The sequence below is a fragment of the Thermobia domestica genome, unplaced genomic scaffold, assembly GCF_964235325.1.
Source record: "Thermobia domestica unplaced genomic scaffold, izTheDome1.hap1.1 HAP1_SCAFFOLD_258, whole genome shotgun sequence".
NCBI lineage: Eukaryota > Metazoa > Arthropoda > Insecta > Zygentoma > Lepismatidae > Thermobia > Thermobia domestica.
Window position 1 is genome coordinate 197,662 of NW_027655974.1, and position 14,915 is coordinate 212,576.

A 14,915-nucleotide genomic window follows, 5' to 3' on the forward strand; every position below is an offset into this window, starting at 1 on the left:
GCGATTTCACACCTGACTAAAGAAAGGAGAAAAATAACAATGGATTCCATTGATTCTCAGTTGATCCTTGGATCCTAAATTGTATTATTCGCGCGAAGTTATTGAGGAAAGAAATTTGAAACAATCAATGTAAGTGTTAACTGAATACACATGTATTAAATCTACATATATCTGATTATTGCATTACAATCTTAGTATAGATATCCTAAAATTAGGCTTTACAATATTATTATTTAGCTTGTCATGTAAATTAGAACAATATTAGAAATAGAGTCGTCAGTATTCTGTTACAAGGAAAAACTTAGGAATGAAATACAATTATAATTACAAAATATAAGTTTTATTCTGTTAAAAAAATACAGCACCACAAGTAAAAAAGTGTTCTGAACACTCCATTCACAAAAATACCTTATCTGTATATTACAAAACTCTCATCATCATCATCATACAATACATTAACCAATCTTATTTACATTACTGATATATGTAATCCTCACGTATTACACTGCAATTACGAATTTAAAATAAGAGTTACTTTTATAGTCAAAACTGAAGGTTTAAAAACATACAACAAAAGTTTGCCTCTGAAGCAACTTGGCCTCAAAATTACAATAAATTTCTAAGATTTTCTTTAATGTTTACAAGCAATGAAAACTTTAATAAATGTAAAGTTTTCATTTAATCCTTTATTACTCCATCCAACTTATACAAAGCATAAAAAACAACTCTTTTCTTCTTTGACGAAGTTACTATTCAAGCAACTACTGTAAGAGTAAGAATGTTCACCAAGCAAATAAAATTTATGGAATGATGACTGCCTCATCACTCTTTTACTATTAAATATTGTTGTACTTACGTAAATGCTTCTTCAAATATGCTACTTAGTTTTGGTAGCAAATATAATAATTTAATATAAGTTTCTTTACTTTTTATTCCCAATTCATTGATCAGCGTACGAAAGTTCATACTGCAAAATGAGTAAATAAGAAAGATCACACATATCTATTGCAATAAAGACGAAACTTTCACCGCTTATCCGATATGAAGTAATCAAATATCTTGTGTTACAAGTTAAATAATGGAATGAAGTGCCCCTCTCTTTCGTTTTATTCGTAAAATTGTATTAAATAACAATGCCCTTTCTACTTTTTCAAGACAACTTGAGGAGGAGCTTTCAATATGCCAGCTCTTCGTAAATATTGCACAATCAAAGGGGTTGCCATAAGGGTAATTGTTATTCGAACTGGTGCAAATACTTTATGAATTGCATAAGCCACCACGAACGTACTTGCTCCAACAGCCATATCCTTCGACTGCAAACTTTCTCCTAAGCCCAAAGTGTTCAGAAGTGATGCTACATCTATTCCACTGTAAAACAGGAAAGAAGTTACATTCAGAGAGCTGTTAACATTTTAAGACTGGAATTAAAACAATAAATAATGATTAAGCCTGTTGAATACCTGCGCCATTTTCGTTTCTCAGTCTGTTGACTTACATGGGAAACTATTCCTCTTTCTTTGAAATGAAAGGAAAATTTTAGTAGTTTGACTTTACTAGTTTCTCTTCATATCTATTTAAATGATCCTTACTTTCTGGAAATTAATTTCTAGAATATATAATTTTAAAAATATTTATAAATCAAATTTAGTTTAAGTGATATTAAATATGTATAAAAAACAAATTCATTTTTAAAATGGAATTGACATTTAAAAAAACTTGCAGATGAAATCAATAAAATTAAAATGTTTAAATTTCAGCTCAATTCGAAAGATAACAATATTTCCGCACACAAGTCAATGGCGGAAAGAGAAAGATGGCACAAGGTACTCAACAAACGTAAGAATGTTACTAAAATTTACATTCAAATTAGTACCCGAACATTAAAAATTGTAATCTTGATCAAAAATGTTTCAGTGAACTTGTCCCTTTTGCCACTACGAATCCTTTCAGGATTTTTTTTTTTTTTTTAAGAATCACATTATCGGTACCATTCCTACACTGTGAGCTATCTTCTTATTAACTATAAATGTACTTTTTTGTTTTATAAACTACACTTGAACAGTTAATTAAACCTTGTTCCAAATTTTCTTTGTTCTACCTATATGTCGCTTTAACCATGTTAAAACTCCGGGATGAGAAACAACAAACTTAATATCCATGAAAAAAAAAAAAAAAAAAAAAAAGAAAACAAACCTTACTAGAACATTTTAGTACGCAAAACCAATTATTTGAGTGCACTCACTGTTGTTATTTCTTTTGATCTAAATACCAAAATTATGCTATTAACTGATTTTAAATACGCACAAATTTAACTATATACGTATCTTTCTTTACATTCTATCTCTTCTAAGTATAAATACCAACGACTGAAATGTTTCTCAGGACATTTACAAACAATTTAGAATAATTAGGTAAATCTGAAACAGGTCCGCAATCACCCCAGAAGTTTGGAGAAAGAGAGGGCTTAAATATGCTAAGGGGGCACAAGTCATTAAAATTTTTTACCTGCCCAATATTATTAATTACAGAGATTTTGTATGGGTGATGAGTATAATTATTAACCTGAACAAAAACTAACACTCATGTTATGGGTGGATGCCTGAGACTCCTGTAATGAAATTCCATTTATTGAAGTATATTGTAAATTGCAGTATTTTAATAGCGCAATGAAACTACTACCTTTCTTATCAACCTTTTAAAGTTTCTCTTTCTTGTCACAATTTCTTCAACCCTAACTATCAATAAACTCTTTTATCCTTAATTTGGACATGGTAAATGCATGGTTAAATAGTGCAGTTTTCGCACTGGAAATAGGTTATCGCTTAGATCAGAGGAAAAATACAACAATAAGTGCAATCAAACAACTGGTTTTCTGAACTAAATGTTCTAGTGACGTAGATATTAAATATATTAGGTTTCTCATTTCTGAATTTGAATACAAGTAAAGAGAAACATATCGACGGCGTTAAGGTAAAAGGTCGTAACCCTCAAAAATTTGAAGATTTAGATTTTCATGCTGGGCAACTCTAAGGCAAATACATCATTTCTTATTTTTGTGTGACCCTCATGTCATTTAGTATTTCACAGGTAAAATGTCTCAAGCCTCATCATTGTGGCATACAGCATTTTACTTAGTTACAAACTAATTGCACTCTTTGCATTAAGCCCCAGAAGCGTGGGTTGAAACATTTTACTTCAACAATAGTTATTTTGATACCTACATTGTTGAGCATTACTACGTCCATTGGGTGTCAAAAAAAAAGGAAAAAAAAAAAACTCTGCTACTAAAAAAACATTATTAGTTTATGCGTTACAGAAGAAAAAGCGCTTGAAGTGCTCTCCTAAATGTGTACATGAACATTATGAGTACGAGAGAAACGAACATTTTGGAGTTAGTTGTGAAATCCTCAGTTCGAAAGTGTTCTGAAGATAAAACATAAGATGTTGGCTTAGATCACGAACAATTTTTGCAGCGACCAGTTAGTGAAATGCAATGTTTCGATAGTACAGAGTCTAATGATGTTGATTTGTCGGGAATGCAAGAAACACAACCTGAAGAAGAATTCGAGTTTATTAATAGGCTGGTAGGCCTTCATACAAAGTTTAATGTGGAATATGATAGTTATAATGATACTAATTTACTCTATAATGATAGAGTGTTAAGCTTAACACAAGGAACGTATTCAATAAATGAAATGAATGAAAATAAACCATGGAACAAATATTAATATAGTGAAAAATCAGGCGGATGTGAATGCACATGTTAACAATAAAGTGGAAACAGGTCATGATGATCAGGTAGATATGGGTGCACATTTAAACAACGAAATGGGTACGAGTCAGGAATTCAATCAAAATGGAGGAAGAATTGCCTGCAGAAGTTTGTGATGATCTAACTTTAATGAACGAACAAGTGGAACAAGATGAAGATTTCACAAATCAGAGTGAAAATCGAATGCAAAACAGTATTTCACGGATTGGTGAAAAAGGAGAGCGGAAACGGAAGAACCTTTCTAAAGCACAAATTAGGAAGTCAAAAAAGCAGAAAGGGCAAAGTTACATGAACAAAAGTAAGAAGATAATGAGAACAAAAATATTACATCCTGATCCTTGTGCACATGACAAATGCCAAGATAAAAGGACGTATACCAAAATAGACAAAAACAGAAGTACTGCTTTACTTCTACTTACCTACAGAAAGTAGTCGAGTTAAGGTGTGCCAACAGTTTATCCTTAAAACTCTTGATATTACTCAGAGGAGTTTGCAATACACTTTTGATAACAAAACAGAGATTCGAACACCAAAACCAGACAAAATCTCTATCAGCTGTACCTTCCCATTATTACCGTCGAAGTTCGAATAAGTTATACTTGCCAGTGGCATTCAAAAACCTTACTAATGTGTACAGCAGTGGCGTATACTGGTTTGATGGTTAGAGCTATCACTAACCTTTATACCATCTGTACATTATTATTATTATTATTGTATTATTATTATTATTATTATTATTATTATTATTATTATTGACATTAATGATACAGTTTTGACATTATTATACAGTCTTCAAATAAGAGAAAACCTTACAACACACTTTCCTTTTCTCAAGTAGATGAATATGATTTTCTCCATTAGCAAGACTTATAGGACAGAAAAACGATCGTACGTTTCCGTCGATCATTTGTTACATGAAGCATCCCTACATTTTGCTTTGATAGATGCTAACCCAACTCAACAGAGGAAATGGAAACTGTCCGAGTAATAAAGAACGATGGTATAGGCGATTACCCAACGAAGGAGCCTCAGTCTGGGAGAACCTTGGCAACGAAACGCAAATAATGAAACAAGTATTTATAACAGCTATGAGAACTATTACAAAATACTATAAAACACAAAATTTTCGTTGCGTTGACGCAAACTGCTACGGAACGACCCTCAAGGTATCCGAAACAATTCCCAGAGATCCTCAAAATGCCTTGTCATTACACGTATAATTTTCCTCTACTCTTAGCTCACGCCCAATTAACCAATTTTTCTAGAGGCAACTGCTGCTACCTGGCAGCCCGTTCGTATGCTAGGGGCGGAGGGGGAGCGAAGGGGAATGCGGTGATACGGTTCTTGCTGTAGTAGCTAAAGAGTGGTTTCTGTTGTGTTGTCATATCGAATACCTTTTAAGTTAGCGAGTCAGACTGCATGCAAAGAAGTTAGTGGATCTTTTTAAATACGTACAGTTCTTAGAAACTTGTATCATTGAAAGAAGATACTAAAGTATGAACTTATCGATATAATTTAGTTTATATTATAATAACTTTATTTTGTAATATTCTAGGGCTACCGCCTGTAGGTCCGGTAGTCCACAAAATACGCCACTGGTGTACAGAATCTATGTTGCCTTTTGCAAAGAAAACAGAAATACTCCTGTAAAACAACAAGTGTTCAAGCATATTTTTAACAAGTAATTTAACATTGGAATCCATTGTCTGAAGAAAGACAAGCGCTTACAATGTCAAAACTATAAGCACGGGGAAAATAACGCTGATGATGTAGAATATGAACAGTACTTGAAAGAAAAAGAATTTGCAAAGATTACATTTGAAAAGGATCAAATTCGTGCTAAGGAAGACAAGTCATTTTTATGTGTATCTTTCGATTTGCAGAAAGTATTAAACACAACTCATGGAGAGAAAAATATGCTTCTCTACTACACAAGAAAATATACTATTTACAACTTAACCATTTATGAAAGTGGTACAAGAGATGGATTTTGTTACGTTTGGGGTGAAAGGGATGGAAAAAAGGGGATCTAATGAAATTCGCAGCGTTCTTTATCGATAACTGTGTACAGTTGATAAGAGAGGCACAATTAGAGAAATAGTTCTGTACTGTAATAGTTCTCCTGATTAGTACAAGAACAGGCAAGTAGGGCAATGTTATACTACTTTTTGAAAAACTATACAAGCATTTTATCTGTAATGATACATTACTTGATTCCTGGTCGTACCAACATGCCAATTGACTCCATCCATGCATGCATAGAATCAAACTATAGAGACAAAATTGTGTGGGCTCCTTCTGAAGGGCCAACTATTATCACCAACAGCAGAATCTCACCAAAGCCATATAATGTCGAAGTGCTTTCTCACCATTCCTTACCAAATTGGAAAGAATATCAAGATTCCGTATTGCCAGATTCAAGAACAAGAAGCGTCAAAGGCAAACAACTGAGGATTCGTGAGGTGTGCAAGGTCCACCTATATAGAGGAAATGAAGAGGCTGATGTGTTCACTACACAGATGCCAATTCCTACAAGACTCCGTGAGAGACAAAAGAGAGGAACAAAGGACAGTTGTCAGTTGAAATGCCTCTACTCAAACCGTCTCCCAATACCAATACAAAAATATAAAGATTCGAACTCTTTGTGTGCAAAAGGAGTAATTCCCTCCAGATATCATAAGGAGTACAAAATGCTTCCCAAGAAAAACGATGTTCCGGACTGTTTAAGTGAAAAGGATGAAGATGAAGTGAATGATGAGCGTGAGCAAGGTATGAATATAAACATATTGAATTTAGTGTTTGATTATTAACCCTTTAGCGCGCAGCTTTTCATATATGCAAAGTTTACTTTGAAATTGTATTGCACCATGTAGATTCTAGTTCGGACATAGTACAGCAGCTTTGTGTATCAGCTAAGATGCCATTTCACTAATGAAGTTCTGAATTTCCTGCTAGATGTCATAGTAAGCCAGCGTTGGTCTCTCTGTATTACTTGCTGCACGCATTTTCATCTTGTCATCTTTGAGCTTTCTTTGCTCGTTTAGGTGGACACGTTTTGAACTGTTGATTTTTTCTGTTAGACAGAAGTGTAATGAGTGCAAAAGTGCAAGTGTGCTGACATTCGTCACGTTTTATTGGTTCTATCTGGTTTTAGTGGACTTTTCAGATGTCAACGCGCAACTCTGCATCCAACTATGCAAACACCATTAAATATCCCATAGACCACATATGCATTATTATTTTTTTTTTTAATCCCTTGTTTCCTACACAAAAACCACTTCAAATTAAAAAACGATCAGTTTCATCGGAAAAAATGGTGCGTTAAAGGGTTGATGTTTCTGGAAGTACTTTCCTATTAGTTTTCCCAGTATTTGCATAATTCATTGGACACTATTGGACCGTATAAATGAAACACATGAAGAAAGTAAAGTGTGAAGCCGACGAACGAAAGACAGTGAATGTCTATACAGTGAAACCTCTCTAAAGCGGACAGCCGTGGGGAATCAAAAATTGTCCGCTATAGAGAGGTGTCCGTCTTAGAGAGGTTTCGATATTTTCTTACGTAAATTAGTAAATAAGGTGATATGTAATTACAAACTATTGAAGGTAATTTATCAAACCGTTCTATGACTGGTCATGTCGACATCTGCGGATTCTCCACAAATCGCTTTGAAAGAAATTTTGTGTCTAATCCGAAACTTCTCTAACCACTCGTTCGAGACCTTGAAATCTGAAACATTCATTTCTGTTGCTACCTCCAAATTCTTAGCTTTTAGCATCGACCCTAACACAGGATTTTTTTTTTTCATTCCGCTCTCTATGAAAACATTCACTTGCACACCAACTTTGTCCAATGAGACACTATTTTCATTGTCATTTTCACACCACAACTTTATTAACTTGTCTTGGTTTTATATTATCTGAGGTGCTTGTGTTTTACCGATCCAAAAATTTTCAGCTATCCTTCGCACACCTCAGTATTCTTCGAAAATTCAATCAATTTGATTTTAACATTAGCGCTTCTCGTGGCATTTCGAAAGCTCACAACAACTTACACCTTATTGCTTATTCGATGCAGAATGACTTCCGTCTACAAATAGAGGCACTAAGACAATATGCGAATACGCGGACAAAAAATACCAAACATGTCTTCTGCTTGATTCCAGCGGAACAGTAGAATGACGTGTCATCCCAAATGGCAGGCAACTGTCAATCACTTTTGATTCTAAAACAGGTTGGGTGGGAGTGAAATGCAAGCAAAGGATATGAGGGTGTTGTTAAACAAAGACGCTTCATCTGAGTTTCTGAACAGCCAGTTGACGAGGAAAAATGTTATTACAATGCTTCCTTGGTGATACATGCATGCATTTCTGAAAATGTATTTTTTCTGTACTTTTCAACTTGTTTCTAGAGAAAGTGTCCGTAATATGGAGGTAAATAATATCTATAAGAGACAGAAAAGACTGTCCGTATCCATACTAGAGAGTGTCCGCTTTAGAGAGGTTTGTCAACATGTTTTTTTCCTATTACACTGTTTGGGGATTTAACACCGTCGATGCAGAACAAAGGAAACTCAAGACAATGTTTCACTAACCGTTCAAGTTTGGTTTCTAAAGTAAAAGAACATTTACAGCAAATAAAATAGCTTAGTTATTTTTATTTTTACAATACAGAAATGTTATTGGTGATGTGATTCTTCAAGTAACGTAAAATTTCTCAAAAAGGACTCGTACTGATGAAAGTGGCAAGTAGTTGCTGAAACATTTATGGCCCAGATTATCATTTCTATTGTTTAAGGACGCATTCATTATTTCATTAAGCAATCTTAAAACTGTTCTTAAATACATGGGTGTAAGCAGGGATCTGGGTTTCGTTGGGCATCACATTATGCAGAAATAAACTTAATACAATATATACGCAAACACTGAAATGAGATGAATTTGGGAGCTTGAAACCATTTTCTCACTCCTTCTTTTATGAAATTCTGCGCAGGCTATTTCTTAAATATAAATATAGTTGTGGCTTGAACGAGTGCAGCGAATGATACCATTTTCTGAGTGAATGACGCCGGCTTCAAGAGTGACGGATTATATGGCTGTTCAGGGAAAACTGGGTAGCGTAGTGATTAATGCATAGGTACGGTACGCCGAAAATCCCGGATTCGAGTTCCGGCTCCATCGTGCATTTTTCACTCTGTGTATTATCGAATTTACTCCTAGAGGAATTGGTGTAATAAAAACCGGTTCTTTCCTTCATTTGTCAATATATGTTAAATAGCATGTAACCTATGCTCGTTCCTTTCCAGTTTCTCCAGAAAATCATCTTCGTTCATTTTCTTAGTATCTCGTCTGACTGAGAACTTTTTTACCCCTTTTGAACGAATGTGACGAATTCGCGAAGTACTATTAATTCGTGCTTCCGTGACTAGAGGTGTAGCAGTGGCCGCAGGTGCCAATTGCAACGAATTCCCGACGTAACCGCTCAGCTCATCCTTGCTTAATCTGCCACATCTATTGACGATTTTGCCTACGTCTGTGTGGATGAGGATTTTGGCGGCAATAGAGGAACGCGTTCCTGCGCTTTTGCTTATTTCTTGTTTTGTTCCACTGGAAAATAGTGCTTATAATATTAAAAAAATTCTGACATCTATAAATGGTCATAGTGTGCATGAACGCAATGATGATCGTTTTGGACCAAACATTTCTCGAGGTATTACAGTAATGTTATTAAGACACTTTTTCTACACATACTAGAAATACATAGTGATAGAATATTTTTCGCATACTTTTCAGTTGGTCCGAGTTTAGTAACCTTAGTTCATGTAAAATATGTAACTGAATATTTTTTCAAACTATTTCGCGTAATTCCGGTATTAAGGAGTTAATTTAGCAGAGCACTATCTAGCCTTTGTTGCTGTACTCCCAAGAAACTTCGAATTTAAAATCTCAAATGGAAAGTTATCAAGTTTTGTTATCTTTCCTTTCCTCTCTAATTTTAAACAACTTAATATTTTACTATGAATTTATCTGAACGTAGTGAACATTCTTCACACCAGAACGAGAAACTTCGTTAATTTCCACTTTTTGACCAAGGAAACTAATATCTTTAATAACAGTATAATAATAATAATAATAATAATAATAATAATAATAATAATAATAATAATAATAATAATAATAATAATAATAATAATAATAATAATAATAGGGGGGAAATGTTGCGCTATTTTGTGTAAGATATATAGTTTAAATTCAATATAAGTCTTTTCACCATTTACTCAAGCTCCATATACGGGACAAACTCGTAGTTCCCTGAATCAGAATGATCAAGAGTGAATTTTTTATTATTATTAGTTTTTTCTAAATATTTTTATTTTATTTATTTATTTATTTATTTTTCAATTTTGTAGTTCACTGTTTAAAACCAGGAGCCTTTAAGTTGGGAAAGATTAAAAGAAAAACAAATAAATGACTGGACATACCTGGAAACAGCCATGTAGCAACCACCCAAAGATAATAATGATATTCCAACGTGAAATACAATGACAGTAGCTCCGTATTCTTTCACAGCTCTTTTCAGTTTCTCTTTTCGCGATAACGAGCCGTGTTTCTCATTCACTGGTGAAGTACTTTGTGAATAAGCAAGATAATTCAAGCGTGAAATACAATTTCTTGAATCTATACATAGAGAGTGATACAAGGCCTTCTGCCCAGTTAATGGCTGCATATATAAAAGTGTGTTAGTATTTTTAGATAAACTGTCCCATAACAGTAAACTACTTTTCAAGTTTTTCTTATTGTGCATACCTTCTTCCGTTTCTTCTTCAGATTCTTTTACCATTGCTCTATAATGGGTGTTCTGAAGATCTTCTGCTATATACTTGTGGCCTTGACCCCAACTTCCTCCAGGCATATTTAAATGGGTTGGTGCTTTACCTTTAATTTTGAAAGGCTTGGGTACATTGGTCTGCATTACCGAATGAAGACTGACCATTCCCATACAATCATAACTATCAATACGTTGATCAATAACACAAGGTGGTAACTCGGCGGCCTGTTGTGATCGTGTTGAAGAAACACAACTTACTTGATCGCTCATAAAACGAGTGCCAAAAACACCTGCATGCTGAGAAAGAACCACAGGCGCTGAAAGATCGCGAGTGCGCTGTGGGGAAAACTGAAATTTCTTTCCGGCATTTAATTCTTCAACATTGGCTGGAAGAGGAATAGTGGCAACTTGAGGCAGAGATGCTGCTGCTGTTACATGCAGAGACTTAGCTGATGAGGAGCACTTGTCTTCGGAGTTTTCAGAATCTGAAATAAATAATATATATATACATAAAGAGTAACTTATTTAATTGCATTTATCGAAATTCAGAAAGAACAAGTAAACATAAACGAACAGTTTTATATATATATAAAAAAAATCTCATACTACCATTTATCTATAAACGCAATGTATCAGCAATGTGCATTCCTTTTATAATTCTGAATCTGCCCACAGTATTTTCAGAAAAAATAAACAGTATATTAGTCAGCAACACTGAATTTTACGGGTTGATTTCATATTAATTTCAAAATATTGCAAACTATAAAATACGGTATTCAACTTTTACACCAAACGAACGCAATAAGCTAAAACTACCTGTTTTTAAGAAAGAGATCTCATTTATTGTTCAGCAGTACATCTTTACATTAAGTGTGAAACCATACATTTTGATCACATTTATCAATAAATGAAAAATTTCTTGGAAACAATAGTTAGTTTAGATTATAGTACAGCATAATTGTTATTACAAGGCAAACAATCTCAGAAAGGAAAAAATCATTAAGCTTTTAAATAAATGTAAACTTTTAAACAATCTCATATTTGTCAAATTCAAGCCTAAAACTCTCCTTATCCCACATCCCCAAACGATGAAAGATATGGCTACGGAAAACGTGGGAAATAATACGCTCTCCCTTAAAGAAACTTGGGGAAAAGAAGTTTGACAGATACATAGGATGCAAACTCAGTCCCAATGAAGAGGATGGAAACTCTTGTAATTCTAATACATTCAAATCATAGAATCTGAAGCACGCATAATCTCAAGTACACTTTACTGTTACTGAATACATGTGATAATGCGCATTAGAAATTTGAAATTACAGTTAACATCATATGAATACTTCTAAGTCCCCCACTAAAAAACAAACTATTTAGTGACTACAAATGCCATTAAAGAAACTAATAACTTAAGTCCAAAAAGTAAAAACTGCTCAATTGGACTAAGAATCGAAGCCAAGTATCCGGTTTACTGTGCCTGTATGTTAATCACAACGCTACCTAGTCCGTTTTCTGATCAGCCAAAGACATTTTCAATTCTGAGGTTGGCGTATTTCTCCTGTCTTCCACATATTAACTTCACTTTCCATACTACTACTACTACTACTACTACTACTACTACTACTACTACTACTACTACTACTACTACTACTACTACTACTACTACTACTACTACTACTACTACTACTACTACTACTACTACTACTACTACTACTACTACTACTACTACTACTACTACTACTACTACTACTACTACTACTACTACTACTACTACTACTACTACTACTACTACTACTACTACTACTACTACTACTACTACTACTACTACTACTACTACTACTACTACTACTACTACTACTACTACTACTACTACTACTACTACTACTACTACTACTACTACTACTACTACTACTACTACTACTACTACTACTACTACTACTACTACTACTACTACTACTACTACTACTACTACTACTACTACTACTACTACTACTACTACTACTACTACTACTACTACTACAACAACAACAACAACAACAACAACAACAACAACAACAACAACAATAATAATAATAATAATAATAATAATAATAATAATAATAATAATAATAATAATAATTCGTCTTCTGATCAGCCTAGACACTTTCACTTCTCAGGTCGGCGCTCAGCTACAGATTGTGTGAGGAAAATTCTGTCATTTCTTCCGCCTTTTACATAAAATTGAACAATACTAGTTTTCTCAAGTTATTTAAAAATGAAATTGCATTCAAGTAAGTAATATTCTGGCTAAATTAAGCCATTTCTTAGGGTAGATCCCTACTTCTCGAAAAGAAAGAAAAAAAAAACAAATCTTAGATCCAGTCGCCAATTCTGAAATGCTCTGTTTCTTTAAAAAAAAAAAATCGTTTTACAAATCCCGAATGGATGACGCCAAATTTTATATACACGTAAAAAAAATAAAAATATATAAATATAATAAAGTTTGTCTAACCCAAAACGCGCAACTAACCCATGCACGAAAAGAAAACTTCAGATTCTTTTTAAAGTAGTATACCAGTCATGAGATCCAGCAAATTGTTCATTTCGCCGTTACACATATATACAGGGTGATTCAATAAGAAAGTACCAGGCCTATATCGCAGCTAATACTGCACGTAGAGCCTTCAAACAAAAAATTGCATTACCAAATCGTATGTGTAGAATGCAATAAAAATAGTAGTGAGACCAGTTGGGGTCTCGAATACCTCCAACTGGGGGCAACTTCAAAATTTGAAATGGAAAGTGGTATAACTGTTGGAATCGTTCGAAAGGACATTAAATGTCATGCAACTTTTAGAGGACAAAAGCCGCTCGAGGCGTTGTTGCAGACTTGTATCTGACTACCCGTAGCAGGCCTTTATCTTAGCTAATAATGCACATCAAACAAACAATTGAACTACCAAATCGTATGTGTAGACGTCAATAAAAATAGTAGCGACACCAGTGGCGTATCGTGAATATCTCCAACGGGGGGTCATCTGCAAAATTTGACATGGAAACAGGCGCTGGTTGAGCCTCCATTGAAACAAGCATACAATGGGAGAAACGTCGAGAGGAAACACGTTGGCATATTTCTTCGTCTGTGGCAGCAACACGATCGCATTACGAGGTCAAAATCAGATGATGAGAGGGTTTCTGCATGCGGAACCAAAGGGAAGAGCAAATACTGGTCTGAAACGAACGGGAAGTACAATTGTACATACGCGGAATCACACCGTGTAAGTGGCGACAACAATGGCGTCAGCAAGAAACTACGACGGAAGGGGGGGAGGGTACATACTGTAACAGTAAGCAGAGGTACATTTGCTGCTGTTGAATGAAGCTCTAAATAGGGAACCAATGACATACGCAATATTTGAAGAAAGTTGTTTCCGTATGGCTGCGACAGAAGCGCAGTGGATGGAGGGAACTATGATGAGGGACAATGTACGATGCTATAACAAAACGGAAGAAGAAACTATTGGTTGTAACGAAGAAAGACGAACCGAATGTGGTGTTGCCAAAGCATGGAACAAAACATGGGGACAGAAAGCTGAGACGTTGCAATCAAGCCATTGGAGAATGAGTAAAGAGTTAAAGAATCAGCTTACCTTCTGCGGAGTGTAGTCGACGCCCCCTGGCTTTCACAAATGTTCAAAGTGATGTCCCCAAATAGCAGTACAGCGATTTATTCGCTGTACGTAATTGTGAGCAACAGCTTCCAACTCGGCCACGTTGATGGTCCAAAATGCGGTTGTAATGCGGTCTTGCATGTTGCGAATTGTAGTTGGTCGATTGACATACACAAGATCCTTAATTCGACCCCAGAAAAAAATAGTCCATACAAGTAAGATCGGGCGACCGCGGAGGAAACTGTGGATTGGAACCTCTTCCGATCCAGCGTTGCGGAAATAGAACATTTAGCTCTTCCCTACACATGGCAGCATTATGGGCTGGACAGCCATCTAATTGAAAACCACAGCGTCTGACGTATATGGAGCGGTACGTTTTTCAATAGCGGCTGTAGATGGTGTCGCAAGAAATCACGAAACATTGCACCTGTTATATAACCAGCAAAAAACCATGGCACAATGACCTTAGTCCCTACAATGCCACCCCACACATTAATACGCTATCGGTGTTGCCGATTGACTTCTCTCATCCATTGAGGATTCTCCGCTGCCCAGTAATGTGCATTGTGGAGATTCACGTTGCCATTACTGCAGAATGTCGCTTCATCAGTCCATGAAATGAAGTGAATGAAATTCGGATGTTCTCTCACGCGATTGACCACCCAGTT

At 35.0% G+C, this 14,915-nt stretch overlaps 1 protein-coding gene across 2 annotated transcripts in view; it reads right to left on the reverse strand.

Moving 5' to 3' along the window:
• Window positions 1-318: 318 nt before the first annotated feature.
• Window positions 319-14,915, reverse strand: part of LOC145676641 (uncharacterized) — a 36,762-nt gene continuing 22,165 nt past the window's right edge. For both annotated transcript variants that reach the window (XM_081747477.1, XM_081747478.1), the window contains exons 3-4: window positions 10,254-11,085; window positions 319-1,368 (exon numbers count right to left, since the gene is read on the reverse strand). In XM_081747477.1, coding sequence (XP_081603603.1) covers window positions 1,143-1,368; window positions 10,254-11,085 — 1,058 coding nt within the window. In that variant the 3' untranslated portion in view covers window positions 319-1,142. The remainder of the gene's footprint in view (window positions 1,369-10,253; window positions 11,086-14,915) is intronic.